Source organism: Rhinoderma darwinii, chromosome 2 (assembly GCF_050947455.1).
Source record: "Rhinoderma darwinii isolate aRhiDar2 chromosome 2, aRhiDar2.hap1, whole genome shotgun sequence".
In the NCBI taxonomy this organism is placed as follows: Eukaryota; Metazoa; Chordata; class Amphibia; order Anura; family Rhinodermatidae; genus Rhinoderma; species Rhinoderma darwinii.
Genome location: NC_134688.1, coordinates 241,003,970 through 241,023,465, shown reverse-complemented (window position 1 = coordinate 241,023,465; position 19,496 = coordinate 241,003,970). Strand labels below are relative to the sequence as shown.

General features: G+C 40.6%; 1 protein-coding gene across 5 annotated transcripts in view; it reads left to right on the top strand.

Annotated features, from left to right (window-relative positions):
- Positions 1-19,496, top strand: part of BCAS3 (BCAS3 microtubule associated cell migration factor) — a 1,147,652-nt gene that overhangs the window by 587,949 nt on the left and 540,207 nt on the right. For all 5 annotated transcript variants that reach the window (XM_075852996.1, XM_075852997.1, XM_075852998.1 and 2 more), the window contains one exon: positions 453-553. In XM_075852996.1, coding sequence (XP_075709111.1) covers positions 453-553 — 101 coding nt within the window. The remainder of the gene's footprint in view (positions 1-452; positions 554-19,496) is intronic.

The following is a 19,496-nucleotide window of genomic DNA, read 5'->3' as shown; positions in this document are numbered from 1 at the left end:
ATTGTCTCACCAGGACAACCCCTTTACATGTGCTCTATTAGAGCAAATAGATGTCATAGGGGGGTGACATCTGAATTGCCGCCATGTAATACTACATTGTGCTGTGTCTGGCTGGCCACAGGTTCTACTGGTAATATCAGCTGATCACTCGGAGTTTCTGAAACTGGACCCATGGAAATCTGCTAATAGCAAAATGGGTTGTCTTCATGACACAACTCCTTTAAAGCGTACCTATTGTTCGGTACTATCACTTCTTAGACAGCTGTAGATGGATATTTAATGTAATGCAGCCAAAAATCTTGCCTAGGGATTAGGTATTTTTTCAACCCTTTGCATGCCATCTGAAAATGCGCATTTTCTCCCATTTACTGTTTTAGATTAGACCTATTTTATTTTAGAGACTGACATGCATATTCATGTATAATGCTGAAATAATGCATTTTCTTTTACAGTGGTGCCACCTGGTAGTCCTGGCCCCCTTACCCGGCATGGCTCTTATGATAGCTTGGCTTCAGACCACAGTGGCCAGGATGATGAAGAGTGGCTTTCACAGGTAAATAGGTTTGGCATTTTTCCAAACAAGTGTGTTTTTTTTAATATTTTTTTATAGCATACTAGATTCACTGAAATACATATTCTTTAGTTTGAAACTTATTTATCTACATATTTTAACTTTAAAACCTAAATGCTTATTTGCTTCTGTGTAGCGCAGTGAATCCTATATATTATACATATAGTAATACACATTTTATAGATCGCTTCTGGTCATACTGAACAAATACTTCTCTGAAAGTTTACTGCTAGAGAAGAGTGAATAGGTGAAAATTTGCTTTGCCAGCATCACAGCGGTGCAAGAAAATGAGACATGAGATCTATAAGGTCTTCTCTATGTAGAGCTGCTTTAGCTGTCCCAATACATTAAGAACTGACATGTAGATTACAAGGTAGTGGTTTTATTCCTGACTATTCATTCTCTATAGGCCTCATGCATTGGACCATATCCGCAAATACTGACCATCAGCAAATCATCAGCAATGTACCCATTTCAGCTGAATGGTATCCGCAAATACGGTCCGTAGTGCATCCGTATTGCATTCGTATATACGGATCCGCAAAAAAAAGAGGCCTGGTTAATGGGAAGTCCCCTTTGTGTCGCTTAGCAACATTTCTGTATTTTCTGATGGCTATCCGTATTTGCGGACGCTCCTCCGTAGCCATCTGCAATTTTGGCTTCTCCCATAGACTTCTATGGAGGAGTCCGTGCCGCAATTGCGGACCAAGAACGGACATGCTTCATAATTCCCGGCACAGTTCTGTGGCACGGACACTCATCTGTAGTGATACGGAAAGGTGTCCGCGTTCAATGGAAGCGAATGGGTCAGCTTTTGCAGACCGCAATTGCGGTCCTCAAAAATGGAGGTTTTTTTTTTACAGTCGTGTGCATGGGGCCTTACTGATTCAGGCCCCATGCACATGACCGTAAAAGACCTCAGTTTTTGCGGTCCACAAAAACGGACCCATTCACTTTCATTGAAAGCAGACACCTTTCTGTATCGCTACGGATGAGTGTCCGTGTTGCAGAACTGTGCCGGGAATTATGGAGCATGTCCGTTCTTGGTCTGCGGCACGGACTCCTCCATAGAAGTCTATGGGAGAAGCCAAAATTGCGGATGGCTACGGAGGTGCGTCCGTAAAAACGGATAGCCATCAGCAAATATAGAAGTGTTGCTAAGTGCCACAAAGGGGATTTCCCATTAACGAGGACTCTTTTTTTTTTTGTGGATCCGTATATACGGATGCAATACGGATGCACTACGGACTGTATTTACGGATACCATTCAGCAGAAGTGGGTACGTTTCTGATGATTTGCTGATGACTATAAAGCAATACGGAACCATATTTACGGTCAGTTTTTGCGGATATGGTCGTGTTGCATGGGGCCTAAGGAAAAATGAAATAGTTCTGATCCCCTCTCAGAGTCACTGTTCTTATAATCAAGGAAGGAAATTCATTGGTGACCACCTTTTTCTCAACAGTTACATTTTTACATCTTTTGGTTTAGCAGTATCAACGGCACATTCAGTGGATCCAAATAATCATCTATATCAATACTACCATTATACAGTTATAGTCCATACGGATGTGGACATTAATGTGCACAATAACCTGGATCCAGAGAATGTTCTGCACAGCATTGTGCTAATTATATTTACATTTTGTGTCATAATACCAATCCTGTTATAAAACATATTTTATCCATGAGATGCATTTTTTTCCGAATTGCATATATATTGAATATAAGGCTCTGTCTTTGCATAGTATGCTTATTCGATTACAAATAAAATGTCAAAATGTTCTTTTTTATTTAAAAAAATCAAAAATACATACCAGCGCTCTTTATTCCCGCTTTACGCAATGCATTCCTCTGTGATCACACATTGTAACCTGAAATGTAAACTTTTATCGCATCTATTCGTAGACCAAATGTCCTATCTTACATTGATTAATCTGACAAGATGTTCCAGAGCATAGGGAGATTCTGCACTTGTGCTCCTTGGAGCAGAAGATGTTCTTTGTTGTGTAAAACAATAAGTAAGAGCTAAAGTAAACACCTGAGTACAGTGAAGTGCACAGTGCTAGGAGTTAATGGCGCAAATTCCCTTTATGCATGTGAACAACTACTCTTTAAATTGTTATCTTGAAGGGACGCCTTGGTGGGATATATGAGATTGCTGTAGGCAGCTAGAAGAGGAAGTGCAATCTTTAACCAAAGTACATTTAATTATATAGACTTTAAGGACTTCTTAAATAAAAGCCTGGGAATCTTAACATCTATGCAGCAAAACTACAAATATGTGAGATATAATTGTGTTCTCAGACAAAAAAAACAAAACAAAAAAAACGTAGAAACTAGACTGACCTAATGTCCTCCTTACAAGAGCTCATGCCGCAAAAGTTTATCAAAACATGTCACTTTTATTACAGTCAAAGTGGTATATCCAGAAAGATATTATAATTTTTAATAAACGCAGTAGTTCTCAAAAAACATCCTGAGGCATATACAATCATCTACAGTCAGATCATAGAGATTTTTAATCTCTGTCCTACATTTCCACATCTAAATGCAGTATTGGTTGGAAAAATGCTTTGTTCTTTGGTTACATTTTTGTTTTCCCAGTTTTTCTGGCCAAAGTGTTGTAGTCTTCTACCACCATTATGTTACAGATAAATTTTCTATAAATACTAAAGTATATTAAATACTTAAAAGGGTTGTGCAGTTTAGAAACCCATTTTCATATACCTATTAGGGAATTCTGAGTTAAAAGAGGGGCTCCTCAAGTTTTGGAGTGGAGAGCAGTCATAAAGAGTGTCTTTTCATTTTGGGGACCTGTACTGCATTACACAGACAACTCCATATTTATGAATGGGCACTGTATATTGTCATCTAGAATTAAAAAAGGTATGCTTTGGACTTTCATGACTTGCGGAAAACCTTATTATAGAAATCAGTACTCCATGAGATTTAATGCTCTCTCCATTTTTGTTTTCTAAAGAAGTTGTCTGGTGCCAGAAAATTGATAACTAGTCCTCAGAATAGGCTTTCAATATCTGATTAGTGGGGGTCTCACTCTCAGCCGATTAGCTACTTGAAGGGGCCATTTTATCTCTTACACAACTCCATACTGTACAACGCTGACACAAGTTAATGGGAGAAAGCTGTAATTCTGTGCTCCGCTATTACAAATGTGTTGCATTGTACAGTATGGAGCTTTGAATGAAATGAAGGGGTAGCAGCGCTGCGGCCCCTTCAAACAGCTGATCAGTAGGGATGCCAAGAGTTGGACCCTACTGATCTAATACTTGTGGCCTTTCTTGAGGACAGTCAATCTATTTTCTGACACTGTATAACTCCTTTACATTGGACACACCTTTTTTTGTGGTGAGCCATGAGCTTAGCTGAGCATTGAATTACTCTGATTTTAGTCTATCTAGTGCAGCAGTTCACAACCTGTTGCAGAAACAAGGGGTAAGTCTGAGTAAAAAAAACTAATAATCTAAGACTGCCCTCATTTCTGCAGCACACAAGATGACGACAGCACACTGCGAACACTAATGCCACCTAAGCCGCTAAATATAAATAAATATGCGTTACTGCTAAATCTACTTACAATAGGGAGGTTCTTAGCGCACATTTTGATCAAATTGTGTGAGCCCACCTGCCACGACAAGGTGACTCCTATGAGGTGGGAACCTGTGCTGCACATACACCCAGAACTGGGACTAAGCCTACATATACTTGGGGATGGTAGGAACCAGCATTAAACTAATTAAAATCACCCAGTTGTTTCATTTCTGATTGCTAGTACACTGATGTGCGAGCCGACGTTCTTGCAGAGTAAGCATATCAGCTCTTAAAGCCCACCTCCTCTGTACTTCCCGTGATGTGCTTCTCCCGCTGGCTCTGCTGTTCCTGTTCCTCCGCCGGAGTCTTGGTGTTACCGGCTGCGCTGCTCTATCCCCAGGCATGAAATGCATGTCCGTTGGGTGGTCCAATGACCCCTGTCGCCAGGTGAGGAGTTCATCTTTCGGTGCCGGACAGATAACACTGTGACGGGTGTCCAGTTCTGTCACATGGGGACAGTTTATGCAACTACCTCTACCTGGAAACCATGGCAATACAAGACAGAAGGCTACTGAGCTCACATTCTTCTCTACTATAGTTTCTTATGACAATGCAGACTAGTATCAGTGTGCACACCGGTCTGAATTTTCATAAGAAACTATAGTAGAGAAGAATATTAGCTCAGTATCATTCTGTCTGGCATAACCATGGTTTCTGTTTAAAGGGAATGTGTCGCTAGAATTTATTTTTATATTTTTAGTTAAACAGTTAGTATATACATGATTACACATTGTTCTAATTTTTTAAATTTTTTCACAAGTCAGGAAATATTATAAATTAGATTCTAATTTATAACATTTCCATGTGCTGGTCACTAGAGGGAGCAATTCCCAAAATTGCAGCATTGGCATGTGGTAAAGCAACCTCATTGCTTTATGCTGCAAAATTGGAGAAGACACACTCGCTCTAGTGTGCTCAATTAACCCCCCTCCTTTATCCTGGCTAGGGCCAGGAGAAAGGAGGGGGTTGAATGTTCAAACCTCCTACACTGTGTGCTGCCATTTTTTGAGCGGATGCATAGTGTAGTAGGCTTACATACAGTGGTAATCACACAGTAAAACACGAATATACACAAACATAACTTACCTTCTCCTGCCGCCGCCGCTCCCTCCGATCCGTCCGCTCCCTCCGCTCCTAGTCCTTGCTTCTGAACATATGTCCGGAAGCCGCGACCGGAAGTAGTCATCTTACTGTCCAGCCGCGGCTTCCGGTCTACATGAAAATGGCGCCGGATGTCACTCGGCCGAAGACCTTCCTTTTAGACTGTGTGGGAGCGGCGCATGCGCCGTTTCCACACAGACGGCGTACACTATAGTGAATGGAACGCTCCCATTCGCATTCTCTATGGGGATGTATGTGCCGTATTCCATCTCTGAATGTGTCGTTAATCGACACATACAGAGATGAAAAAAAATGGCAGCCCCCATAGTGAATTAAAAGTAAAAGAAAAAAGTAAAACACAAAAACACAAATAAATAAAATTTCTTTTAATAACACACTAAAAGCAAATTGATATAAAAAAAAAAATTTTCGCGACACTTTTCCTTTAAAGGTAGCATATACTGGCCTCAGGTGAGTAAACATGACACCCATAACAGCTTACACAATATACACCTTACAGGGAATGTACCTCACAGTGAGTGTGCCTCATTCATAGGTTTCATATTTACTGTGCTACTTTCTTTATGTCTCATAATATAAACCTGTCTTTAACCCCTTCCCGCACCTTGACGTTAATGCACGTCAATGTGAGCAGTCATTTTGCGCACCTTGACGTGCAGTAACGTCTGTGCTTTGACAGTTAACCGCCGCGCGCCGCTACACCGCAGCGGCGGTTAACTGTGCAGGGTGTCTGCCCTGCATTCCTCGTTGACGATCAGCGGCCCATCGCCGCTGATTTCGGCAGTCAACCCCTTAATTGCGGCGTTCGATTTTGAACGCCACAATTAAGGTGTTTAGCGCCGATCGGCAGCCCCCATGTGAAATCACGGGGGGGGTGGCGATGGTACCCATGGCAACCGGACGCCAGACAATGGCTTCCGGGCTGCCATGTACAGAAGCCTATGAGGACCAGCCTCTGCTGGTCCTCCTAGGCTTCCTGTCAGTGTGACTGTTACGTCACAATGACAGTTGGAATGCATTACACTACGTGTGTAGTGTAATTTATTCCAGCAGCGATCAAAGCTGCAAGTCTAAGTGTCCCCTAGTGGGACAAGTGAAAAAAGTAAAATAAAGAATAAAGATGTTTTTAAAAAAGTGTAAAAATAAAAGTTATAAGTGACATAAACATGAACTGCTTTTTTTCCTATAATAAGTCTTTTATTATAGGAAAAAAAATGAACACGTAAAAAAAAAGCACACATATTTGGTATCACCGCATTCGTAACGACCCCAACTATAAAACTATAATATTATTTTTCCCGCACGGTGAACACCGCAAAAAAAATAAACGAAAAACAATGCCAGAATCACTATTTTTTGGTCACCACCCCTCCCAAAATATACAATAAAAAGTGATCAAAAAGTTGCATGTACGCCAAAATAGTATATAAAATATAATGGTCATTTATAGCCCAGGGTGAATGCTGTAAAAAATAAATAAAAATCATTGTCAGAATTGATGGTTTTTGGTCACCTGGTTGCCGAAAAATGGAATAAAAAGTGATCAAAAAAATGGCATGTACCCCAAAATGGTACCAATGAAATCTACAGATTGTCCCGCAAAGAATAAGCCCTCACACGGCTCCGGTGGTGAAAAAATAAAAAAAGTTCTGGCTCCCAGAATATGGTGATGCAAAATGTGCAGTGTTCCAAAAACGGATAAGATCAGGCGCCATTTATAAGTGCCACAAAGGCCACATATCTGCGGATTATTATCTATTTACTGCATTATTATACCCTCTTATTATGCCCCTGATGTACTCTGCCCAGTCTACATTTGCCCCCACATTATAAACTGAAATGCCAGCAAAACGCCAGAGCTACTACCAAGCAAAATCTGCGCTCCAAAAGGCGTCCCTCCCTTCTGAGCCCTACAGCTTGCCCAAACAGCCGTTTACGTCCACCGATATGGCATCGCCATACCCGAGAGAACCCGGTTAAAATTTTATGAGGTATTTGTGGCACAAACTGGGCACAACATATAGTGCACTGAAATGGCACATCAGTGGAAAATTTTAATTTTCACTCTGCACCATCCGCTGTGCATTAAACCCTTCGTGCACCATGACTTAATAGCATGTCGTGGTGTGGGGGGTGATATATGGAGCGTCTCACGCGCTGAGCCCACGCCATACGCTGCGGGTGTCAGCTGTGTATTACAGCTGATACCCGGGACTAACGGACAGAAACAGCGAACACGCTGTTACAGGAGCCTGTAAAAATGACAATATACTGCAATACATTAGTATTGCAGTGTATTCTACCAGTGATCTAACGATTGCTGGTTCAAGTCTCCTAGTGGGACTAATAAAATGCGTAAAAACAAAAGTAAATAGTTATTATTAGTGGAAAAAATTAAATAAATATTTAAAGTCCAAAAAGAAACCCTTTTCAAATTTTTTCTCTAAAGTAATGTAAAAAAATAAAAAAAAATACACAAAATTGGTATCGCTGCATCTGTAAAAGTCCAAGCTATTACAATATACCATTATTGAACTCGTACGGTGAACACCGTGAAAAATAAAGAATTTTAAACTGCAAAATCACAGTTTTTTGGTCACCTTCGCTCTACCAAAAATTTTAATAAAAAGTGCTCAAAAAGTCTTATGTACCAAAAAAGGGTACAAATGTTGGGGTGCATTTTCTCCTTTATCCTTTGTGAAATTGAAAAAATTCAACATTTTAGTGGAAATAATATTGCTATTAATTTTCACGGCCTAATTCTAATAAATTCTGCAAAAGATGTGTTTGGGCCTAAATGCTCACTATACCCCTAGATAGATTCCTTAACCCCTTAAGGACGCAGCCTAGTTTGGGCCTTAAGGCTCAGAGCCCATTTTTCAAATCTGACATATTTCACTTTATGTGGTAATAACGTCGGAATGCTTAAACCTATCCAAGCGATTCTGAGATTGTTTTCTCGTGACACTTTGGGCTTCATGTTCGTGGTAAAATTTGGTCGATATATTCAGTCTTTATTTGTGAAAAATTGCAAAATTTAGAGAAAATTTACAAAAAATAGAATTTTTCAGAATTTAAATGCATCTGCTTGAAAAACAGACGGTTATACCACCCAAAATAGTTACTAGTTCACATTTCCCATATGTCTACTTTAGATTGGCATCGTTTTTTGAACATTATTTTATTTTTCTTGGACGTTACAAGGTTTAGAACATAAACAGCAATTTCTCATATTCTTAAAGAGGCTCTGTCACCAGATTTTGCAACCCCTATCTGCTATTGCAGCAGATAGGCGCTGCAATGTAGATTACAGTAACGTTTTTATTTTAAAAAAACGAGCATTTTTGGCCAAGTTATGACCATTTTTGTAGTTATGCAAATGAGGCTTGCAAAAGTCCAAGTGGGTGTGTTTAAAAGTACAAGTCCAAGTGGGTGTGTATTATGTGCGTACATCGGGGCGTTTTTAATACTTTCACTAGCTGGGCGCTCTGATGAGAAGTAACATCCTCTTCTCTTCAGAACGCCCAGCTTGTGACAGTGCAGACCTGTGACGTCACTCACAGGTCCTGCATCGTGACGGCCACATCGGCACCAGAGGCTACAGCTGATTCTGCAGCAGCATCAGCGTTTGCAGGTAAGTCGATCTTACCTGCAAACGCTGATGCTGCTGCAGAATCAGCTGTAGCCTCTGGTGCCGATGTGGCCGTAACGATGCAGGACCTGTGAGTGACGTCACAGGTCTGCACTGTCACAAGCTGGGCGTTCTGAAGAGAAGAGGATGTTACTTCTCTTCACAGCGCCCAGCTAGTACAAGTATTAAAAACGCCCCGATGTACGCACATAATACACACCCACTTGGACTTGTACTTTTAAACACACCCACTTGGACTTTTGCAAGCCTCATTTGCATAACTACAAAAATGGTCATAACTTGGCCAAAAATGCTCGTTTTTTAAAAATAAAAACGTTACTGTAATCTACATTGCAGCGCCTATCTGCTGCAATAGCAGATAGGGGTTGCAAAATCTGGTGACAGAGCCTCTTTAAGAAAACTTCAAAAGCCTTTTTTTGAAGATGCCAGTTCAGTTCTGAAGTGGATTTGAGGGGCCTATGTATTAGAAACCCCCATAAAACACCCCATTTTAAAAACTAGACCCCTTAAAGTATTCAAAACAGCATATAGAAAGTTTTTTAACCCTTCAGGCATTTCACAGGAATTAAAGCAAAGTGGAAATGAAATTTGCAAATTTCATTTTTTCTGCTGAATTTCAATTTTATTCAATTTTTTTTTAGTAACAGAGAAGGTTTTACCAGAGAAACACTACTAAATATGTATTGTCCAGATTCTGCAGTTTTTAGAAATGTCCCACATGTGGCCCTACTGCGCTCGTGGACTAAAACACAAGCCCTAGAAGCAAAGAAGCACCTAGTGCATTTTGAGGCCTCTTTTTTATTAGAATATATTTTAGGCAGCATGCCAGGTTTGAAGAGGCGTTGAGGTATCAAAACAATGGAAACCCACCAGAAGTGACCCCATTTTGGAAATTACACCCCTCAAGGAATTCATTTATGGTTTTTGTTATCATTTTGACCGCACAGGTTTTTCACAGCACCTATTTGAATTGGGCTGTGAAATGAAAAAAATGATATTTTTTCCAATAAAATGTCATTTTTGATCAAATTTTCTTATTTTCACAGGGAACAACATACCCCATTTTGTTGCCCAATTTGTCCTTAGTGCGGCAATACCCCATTTGTGGTGATAAACTGCCGTTTGGGCCCATGGGAGGGCTCAGAAGGAAAGGAGCGCTATGTGTTTGTTGGAGTCCAGATTTTGCTGGATTGGTTTTCGGGTGCCATGTCGCATTTGCAGAGCCCCAGAGGTATCAAAGCAATGGAAACCCACCAGAAGTGACCCCATTTTGGAAACTACACCCCTCAAGGAATTCATTTATGGTTTTTGTTATCATTTTGACCGCACAGGTTTTTCACAGCACCTATTTGAATTGGGCTGTGAAATGAAAAAAATTATATTTTTTCCAATAAGATGTCATTTTTGATCAAAATTTCTTATTTTCACAGGGAACAACATACCCCATTTTGTTGCCCAATTTGTCCTTAGTGCGGCAATACCCCATTTGTGGTGATTAACTGCCGTTTGGGCCCATGGGAGGGCTCAGACGGAAAGGAGCGCTATGTGTTTGTTGGAGTCCAGATTTTGCTGGATTGGTTTTCGGGTGCCATGTTGCATTTGCAGAGCCCCAGAGGTATCAAAGCAATGGAAACCCACCAGAAGTGACCCCATTTTGGAAACTACACCCCTCAAGGAATTCATTTATGGTTTTTGTTATCATTTTGACCGCACAGTTTTTTCACAGCACCTATTTGAATTGGTCTGTGAAATGAAAAAAATTATATTTTTTCCAATAAGATGTCATTTTTGATCAAAATTTCTTATTTTCACAAGGAACAACATACCCCATTTTGTTGCCCAATTTGTCCTTAGTGCGGCAATACCCCACTTGTGGTGATAAACTGCCCTTTGGGCCCATGGGAGGGCTCAGAAGGAAAGGACCACCATTTGGCCTACTGGAGCTTTTCTGGTGCTAAGTCATGTGTGCAGAAGCCCCTGAGGTACCAGTACAGTTGAAACCCCCTAGAAGTGACCCCATTTTAAAAACTACACCCCTTAAGACATTCATCTAGATGTGTAGTGAGCATTTTGACCCCACAGGTACTGTGTAAAAGATAATGCGCAGCAGATGGTGCAGTGTGAGATTTGCAATTTTATATATGTATATGCCATTTCAGTGTCCAATATAGTGTGCCCAGCATGCGCCACCGGAGATATACACCCCTTAAATTGTAATGTGGGTTCTCCTGGGTACGACAATACCCTACATGTGGCTGTTATCAGCTGCCTGGGCATACGGCAGGGCTCAGAAGGGAAAGATGAGGGGGGTAAGCTGTGCGGAGTGCATCAGGGTAAATTAAAAATCAAGGGATGTATGATACATTTTAAAACAATCTTTTATACAGAGCCCTGGTTTTTCGGGACACGTGTCACATTGGTATATTGTGTTCTTCCTTATCCCCCTCTTATAGCAGACTCTGCACCTCTTTTGACTCTTTCCCTTTCCACCGGTTTGGGGACCTTCTCCTGGAAAGTGTTGCCCTGGTACGATGCGTGTGGCCTCGCTTCCAGAAGTACTGGGTGCCCCCCCTTCCTGGTCCCTAAAGATTAGATCTTGAAATTCCAGGAAAGTTCCCCTCTGGCCTGCACATCGACGTAGCACATACGCATTGTACAAAGCCATCTGTATGATGTGCCCGGCCAGCTTCTTATACCACACCGCATGGCGCTGTAGGGCTTCAGGACTTGATTTGACAAGTCCATCCCTCCCATGTACCTATTGTAGTCCAGGATGCAGTCTGGTTTGGGGGTGGCCTTTCCTTCATATATCCTAAACCTGTAGGTATACCCTGATGCACTCTCGCACAGCTTATACATCTTCACGCCATACCTTGCCCTCTTACCTGGCAGGTACTGGCGGAATTGAACCCTCCCTTTAAAATGTACCAGGGACTCATCAATAGAAAAACACTTCTCGGGGGTGTATGCTTGGGAAAACCGGGCACTGGAACGGTCTAATAGGGGTCTCCGTTTATACAAACGGTCAAAACTGGAGTAATCTCGGGGTGGGCACGGCTCATTATCAGTATAATGTAAGAAGCGAAGTATTGCCTCATTTATTTATTTTTTTAGGTTCCAGTTCATTTCTGAAGTTGCTTTGAGGGGCCCATATATTAGAAACCCCTATCAAACACCCCATTTTAGAAACTAGACCCCTCAAAGTATTCACAACAGCATGTAGAAAGTTTATGAACCCTTTAGGTGTTTCACAGAAATTTAGAGCAAAGTAGAGGTGAAATTTACTCTTTTTATACCATTTTTTTTATAACACAAAAGGATTTATCAGAGAAACACAAATTAATACTTATTGCCCAGATTCTGCAGTTTAGAGAAATATCCCACATGTTGCCCTCGGGCGGTAATGGACTGAAGCACCGGCCTCCGAAGCAAAGGAGCACCTAGCGGATTTTGAGCCCTCTTTTTTATTAGGCACCATGTCCGGTTTGAAGAGGTCTTGTGGTGCCAAAACATTGGAAACCCCCCAAAAGTGACCCCAATTTGGAAACTAGACCCCTTGAGGAATCCATTGTAGTTTTCATGGGGTGCATGCGGCTTTTTGATCAGTTTTTATTCCATTTTTAGGTGGCGTGGTGACTAATAAACAGCAATTCTACTATTGTTTTTGTATACTTTTTTTTTTACAGCGTTCACCGTGCGCTATAAATGATATATTAACTTTATTCTGCGGGGCGATACGATCACGGCGATACCAGATGTTTATAGTTTTTTTTTATGTCTTATGGCGTTTGCACAATAAAATACGTTTTGTAAACAATCATTCACTTTTTGTGTTACCTTATTCTAAGAGCCAGAACGTTTTTATTTTTCAATCAATAAAGCCGTGCGAGGACTTATTTTTTGCGTAACGAACTGTATTTTCCATCAGTACCATTTTTCGGTACATGCGACTTTTTGATCTCTTTTTATTCCATTTTTTGGGAGGTGAAGTGACCAAACAATTGTGATTGTGGTACGGTTTATTAATATTTTTTTTTACGGCGTTCACCGTGCGGGATAAATAACAAAATAATTTTGTAGTTCAGGCCGTTACGGACGCGGCGATACCAATTATGTATAGTTTATTTGTTTGTTTATATATTTTTATTAATAATAAAGGACTGATAAGGGAAAAAGTGGGACTTTTACTTTTATTACTTTTAAAACTTTTATTTTCTTATTTTTACACATCTTTTTTTAACTTTTTTTTTACTTTATTACTTTGTCCCACTAGGGGACTTGAGGGCAGGAGGCCCTGATCGCTATTCTAATACACTGCACTACATGCGTAGTGCAGTGTATTAGAACTGTCAGCTACTCACTGACAGCAAGCATAGTGGGTCCTGACGTTGTCAGGACCCACTAGGCTTCCGTCTATGGCATAGCCGGACGCCATTGTTTGGTGTCCGGTTGCCATAGTCACCATCGCCGGCCGCTATCGCGTAGCAGGCCGGCGATGGCAGCTTAACCCCTAAAAAGCCGCGATCTCTATAGAACGCGGCTTTTAAGGGGTTAATCAGCGGGGACACAGCGATCGGTCCCCGCTGTAGGAGCTGTGACAGCTGCTGAACAAGACAGCAGCGTCACAGCTCCTGTATGTGTCGGGAGGACGGCCGAAACGGCCGTTACTCCCGAGACGTACTATTACGGCATGGAGCGCGAACGATACAGCTGCCATGACGTAATAGTACGTCAAGGAGCGGGAAGGGGTTAAGTGGTGTCGTTTCTCAAATGGTGTTACTTTTGGGGGGCTTCCACTGTTTCGGTCTCTCAGTGGCTTTGCAAATTCGACATGACACCCAAAAACTATTCCAGCTAAATTTGAGCTCCAAAATCCAAATAGCGCTCCTTCCCTTCTAAGCCCCGGTGTGGGTCCAAACAGCAGTTTATTACCACATATGGGGTATTTACGTAATCAGGAGAAATTGCTTTACAAATGCTGGGGTGCTTTTTCTCCTTTATTCCTTGTAAAAATTAAAAATGTCTAAGTTCTTACAGAAAAAAAGTAGATTTTTACCTTTACAGACTAATTCCAATTAATTCAGCAAAACAACTGTGGGGTCAAAATGCTAACTTTACCCCTAGAAAAATTCCTTGAGGGGTGTAGTTTCCAAAATGGGGTCACTATTGGGGGGTTTCCACGGTTTTCATCCCTCCAGTGCATTGCAAACGCGACACGGCACTGAAAACTATTCCAGCAAAATCAGAAATCCAAAATCCAAATGTTGCTCCTTCTCTTCTGAGGCCTGCTGTGGGTCCAAACAGCAGTTTATTACCACATATGGGGTATTGCTATAATCTGAATAAATTGCTTTACATATGTTGGGGTGTTTTTTTCTACTTTATTCCTTGCAAAAATTCTAAATTTCTACGTTTTTTCACAAAAAAAGCAGATTTTCATCTTCACATACTAATTCAAATAAATTTAGCAAAAAAACTGTGGGTTCAAAATCCTAACTATACCCATAGATAAATTCCTTGAGGGGTATAGTTTCCAAAATGGGGTCACTTTTGGGGGGTCTTTACTGTTTTGGCACCACAAGACCTCTTCAAACCTGACATGGTGTCTAAAATATATTCTAAAAAAGGAGGCCCCAAAATCCACTAGGTGCTCCTTTGCTTCTGAGGCCTGTGTTTCAGTCCATTACCGCACTAGGGCCACACGTGGGATATTTCTAAAAACTGCAGAATCTGGGCAATAAATATTGAGTTGCATTTCTTGGGTAAAACCTTCTGTGGTACAGAAAAAATTTATTACAAATGAATTTTCGAAAAAAAAAATGAAATTTGTAAATTTCACCTCTACTTTGCTTTAATTCCTGTGAAACACCTAAAGGGTTAAAACACTTTCTGAATGCTGTTTTGAATACTTTGAGGGGTGCCGTTTTCAAAATGGGGTGATTTATGGGCTCTTTCTAATATATAGGGCCCTCAAAGCCACTTCAGAACTGAACTGGTCCCTGAAAAAATATGCTTTTGAAATTTTCTTGAAAATATGAGAAATTGCTGCTAAAGTTCTACGCCTTGTAACGTCCTAGAAAAATAAAAGAATGTTCAAAAAACGATGCAAACATAAAGTAGACCTATGGGAAATATAAACTAGTAAGTATTTTGTGTGGTATTACTAGCTGTTTTAAATTTAGAAAAATGCAAATTTTTGCTTATTTTCTCTAAATCTTGATGTTTTTTACAAATAAATATTGAATTTATCGACCAAATTTTTTCCCTAACATAAAGTACAATATGTCACAAGAAAACAATCTCAGAATCACTTGGATAGGCAAAAGCATTCCGGAGTTATTACCTAAAGCGACACATGTCAGATTTGAAAAATCGGCTTCGTCCTGAAGGCCAAAACAGGCTCAGTCTTGAAGGGGTTAAATGTACGTAGTTGATTGTGCCACAGTTCATCATAAGCCTCACAATGAATGTGCCTCATAGTCATATTTCCAACACTCCTGAAATGTTTTAGAGATTCCCAGAGGAGCTGACAAATCTACATACTCACCTCTACCTATTCCTGCACTCCCCCCCACTCCCGGTCACTGCTGCAGTCAATGTCTTGACGCCGAGCGGCACCCACGGGTGGAGGAAAGAACAAGAATGGAAAGAGGTGTTTCTTTGCTGTCACAACTCATGCCTGGATATTATATACATTACATACTTGATAGATAGATAGATAGATAGATAGATAGATAGATAGATAGATAGATAGATAGATAGATAGATAGATAGATAGATAGATAGATAGATAGATAGATAGATAGATAGATAGATAGATAGATAGATAGATAGATAGATAGACAGGTAGACAGGTAGACAGATAGATAGATAGATAGATAGATAGATAGATAGATAGATAGATAGATAGATAGATAGATAGATAGATAGATAGATAGATAGATAGATAGATAGATAGATGTAGCCATATTTCATGTGCGGATAAACTCGCAGAAGTGCAAAACCCAGTGAAAATGGTTGCAACTTCAGTGAGTGAACTAAAAAGTTTTACTCTTGCCAGCAATGTTCATCTCTTTTCCACTATACTTGTTTTTAGCTTTCTTTTCAGCATCAAATTTTGTCACAGAATGTATTGAGAAAGCCTGCCCTTCACTTCAACTTTTCAATTAGAACAGTGGGTAATGTGTGTTGTCAGTGTGAAGTAGATACAATATGTTTGTCCTGCACACAACAGGAGAGTGAATAGGAACATCTGGCCATAGCCTCGACTAAACTGCAAAGGCATCTGTTTACCTCTCGGCTCTGTGACACTGATGGTTCTGAGCTTAAAATATACAGGATGCTTTATCTGTGGCCTAATTTGCACTGCTTCATGAGGTACAGGCTACAAAAGAAACAGAAATCTCTTAGGGCAACCCAAGCAACGGTGAGAAACAAATGGTAGCAGCAGAGAAGCTCTGGTATGCTCAGAACCTTCAAGGTTCATAAATCTAACAATATATTCAAAATTCTTGACTGGACGAATCCCAGAAGCTGGGCTGTGAGTAATTCATAACAGCAGAGAAACTAGTGTTTCCACAGGCACATTTCTTGTGCAATAACTTTATAAACTAGAATGTGATTGTCTTTCATATTCAGATACAATGTGTCATGGGTCCAGCAGACGGGGGTGCAAACCCACTTTGTCACCAAGGGATTTGACGCGGGAGTAAACCGAGGAGCCTAGTCTTAGGGTACCTTTGGTATTCACCCTTACACCGCGTTCCAAATTATTATGCAAATGTTATTTTTCGCTGATTTTCCTAAATAGTCTATGCAAATGACAGTCAGTATAATCTTCAAACCATCAACTGTTGGAGTATAATGCAAATTTTATTGAACAAATCTCCTAATGATAACAGGTTTTTTTTTAGAAGTAAAAAAAACCTCAAAATGCACTGTTTCAAATTATTATGCACAACAGAGATCAAAACATTTTAAAGGTTGTAAAGAGAACTAAAATGGTAATTTGTTGAATTTCCAGCATCAGGAGGTCATATTTACAGAAATCAAAAGCTCTTTCAATCAAAAAAAACTTAGCAGGCCAAGTTACATGTTAACATAGGACCCCTTCTTTGATATCACCTTCACAATTCTTGCATCCATTGAATTTGTGAGTATTTGGACAGTTTCTGCTTGAATATCTTTGCAGGATGTCAGAATAGCCTCCCAGAGCTTCTGTTTTGATGTGAACTGGCTCCCACTCTCATAGATATTTTGCTTGAGGATGCTCCAAAGGTTCTCAATAGGGTTGAGGTTAGGGGAACATGGGGGCCACACCATGAGTTTCTCTCCTTTTATGCCCATAGGAGCCAATGACACAGAGGTATTCTTTGCAGCATGAGATGGTGCATTGTCATGTATGAAGATAATTTTGCTATGGAAGGCACGGTTCTTCTTTTTGTACCACGGAAGAAAGTGGTCAGTCATAAACTCTACGTACTTTGCAGAGGTCATTTTCACACCGTCAGGGACCTTAAAGGGGCCTACCAGCTCTCTCCCCATGATTCCAGCCCAAAACATGACTCCGCCACCTCCTTGCTGACGTCGCAGCCTTGTTGGGACATGGTGGCCATTCACCAACCATCCACTACTCTATCCATCTGGACCATCCAGGGTTGCACGGCACTCATCAGTAAACAACACGGTTTGAAAATTAGTCTTCATGTATTTCTGAGCCCACTGCAACCGTTTTTGCTTGTGAGCATTGTTTAGGCGTGGCCGAATAATAGCTTTATGCACACTTGCGAACCTCTGGAGGATCCTACACCTTGAGGTTCGCAGGACTCCAGAGGCACCAGCGGCTTCAAATACCTGTTTGCTGCTTTGCAATGGCATTTTAGCAGCTGCTCTCCTAATCCTATTAATTTGTCGGGTAGAAACCTTCCTCGTTATGCCTTTATCTGAACGAACCCGTCTGTGCTCTGATTCAGCCACAAATCTTTTCACAGTACGATGATCACGCCTAAGTTTTCTTGAAATATCCAATGTTTTAATACCTTGTCCAAGGTATTGCACTATTTCACGCTTTTTGGCAGCAGAGAGATCCTTTTTCTTTCCCATATTGCTTGAAACCTGTGGCCTGCTTAATAATGTGGAACTTCCTTCTTAAGTAGTTATCCTTTGATTGGGCACACCTGGCAAACTAATTATCACAGGTGTCTGAGATTGATTACAATGATCCAAAGAGCCCTAAGACACAATACCATCCATGAGTTTAATTGAAAAACTAATAATTACATGTTTATGACACTTAAATCCAATGTGCATAATAATTTGGAACACGGTGTACATCCCGATACAGGGATCTAGACTTTGCTGCAGGGTAACCCCAGGTGGCTATCCCCAGATTAGTCTCCCTTGGTGGCGGCCAACGTAACAGGTGTAGTGCCAGAAAGTGTGGTCTGGAAAAGCAAATCTTCAGGGCAGACGGCAAGGTTCATAACTGGTCACGAGGCAAATGGTAAGGGCTAGCGGCAGACAAGAATGGTTTAAGGTACAGGCTGAGGTAAAAGAACAGGAATCCAGTAAATGAAAAAACTGAGACTCTAGGAACACTGGAAGAACCAAATTGCTCTGGCAAAGATTTGCCATTGCAAAGAGGAAATGGATAGGGAAGGAACTTAAATACCCAGGGAAAGCAGAAGCAAGTGTCAGCGTCGTTGGAGGCCACCAGAAGAGGAGCAGTGCCGTCCATGATGCCGGGAGCAGGTAAGTACAGAGTGGGGAGCGGGGGATATTACACACTGTTTGTAGAGTGTATTGTACAAAGAGTGTGCTACCTATAGATAAATTAATCAGATTATTTAATTTTCACTCAAAAACTGTTTTGAAAGGAGTCAGATCAAGTTAATGTAGACCTTGCAGTAGGTGTCAATTCATTTGGGTTTCACTGCTTATTTTTGTTGTTGCATGCATTTAAATGAATGCATTTGGCACAACGATACCATAGATTGCATCAAACAGTGTTTAGGAATTCAGAACCAGTGTTCTAGCATATTTTTCTAAAAGTTTGGAGCCAATGTTAGGTGAAATATTTGAGATAAGAATCCATCATGGTGACATATCTCTTTAGATTATCTATTGGATGCCCTAATAAAGCTAAGCTAGTATATTCAATTGTACCCTTCGAATAGACCGGCGGTCTGGTGATTGCTCTCAATGCTCTATTTTATATACAGCGCTCTCTTTTTTTTTTTTTTTTTTGCAGCTGCCAGATTGGGTGTTCAGTGGGGGCATTAAGTAGGTTGCTAATACACCCATATGCATGTTATTATTGCATATAATAGATGCACCAATTTAAAAAGATTTGTTTTGGTTCCACATGGTGCAAAAATGGGAAAAAGGACAGCATCCAAAGCCAAAATCCAATAGTATGTGTGGTGCAAGTCTTTGCAAGGCTTCCATCCAACTGACCCAAAAATGAAGTGATAAATCGACATCACTTATGTCTTGATGCAAACAATAAATATAGTGTTTTTTAATCTGGTCGTGCAACA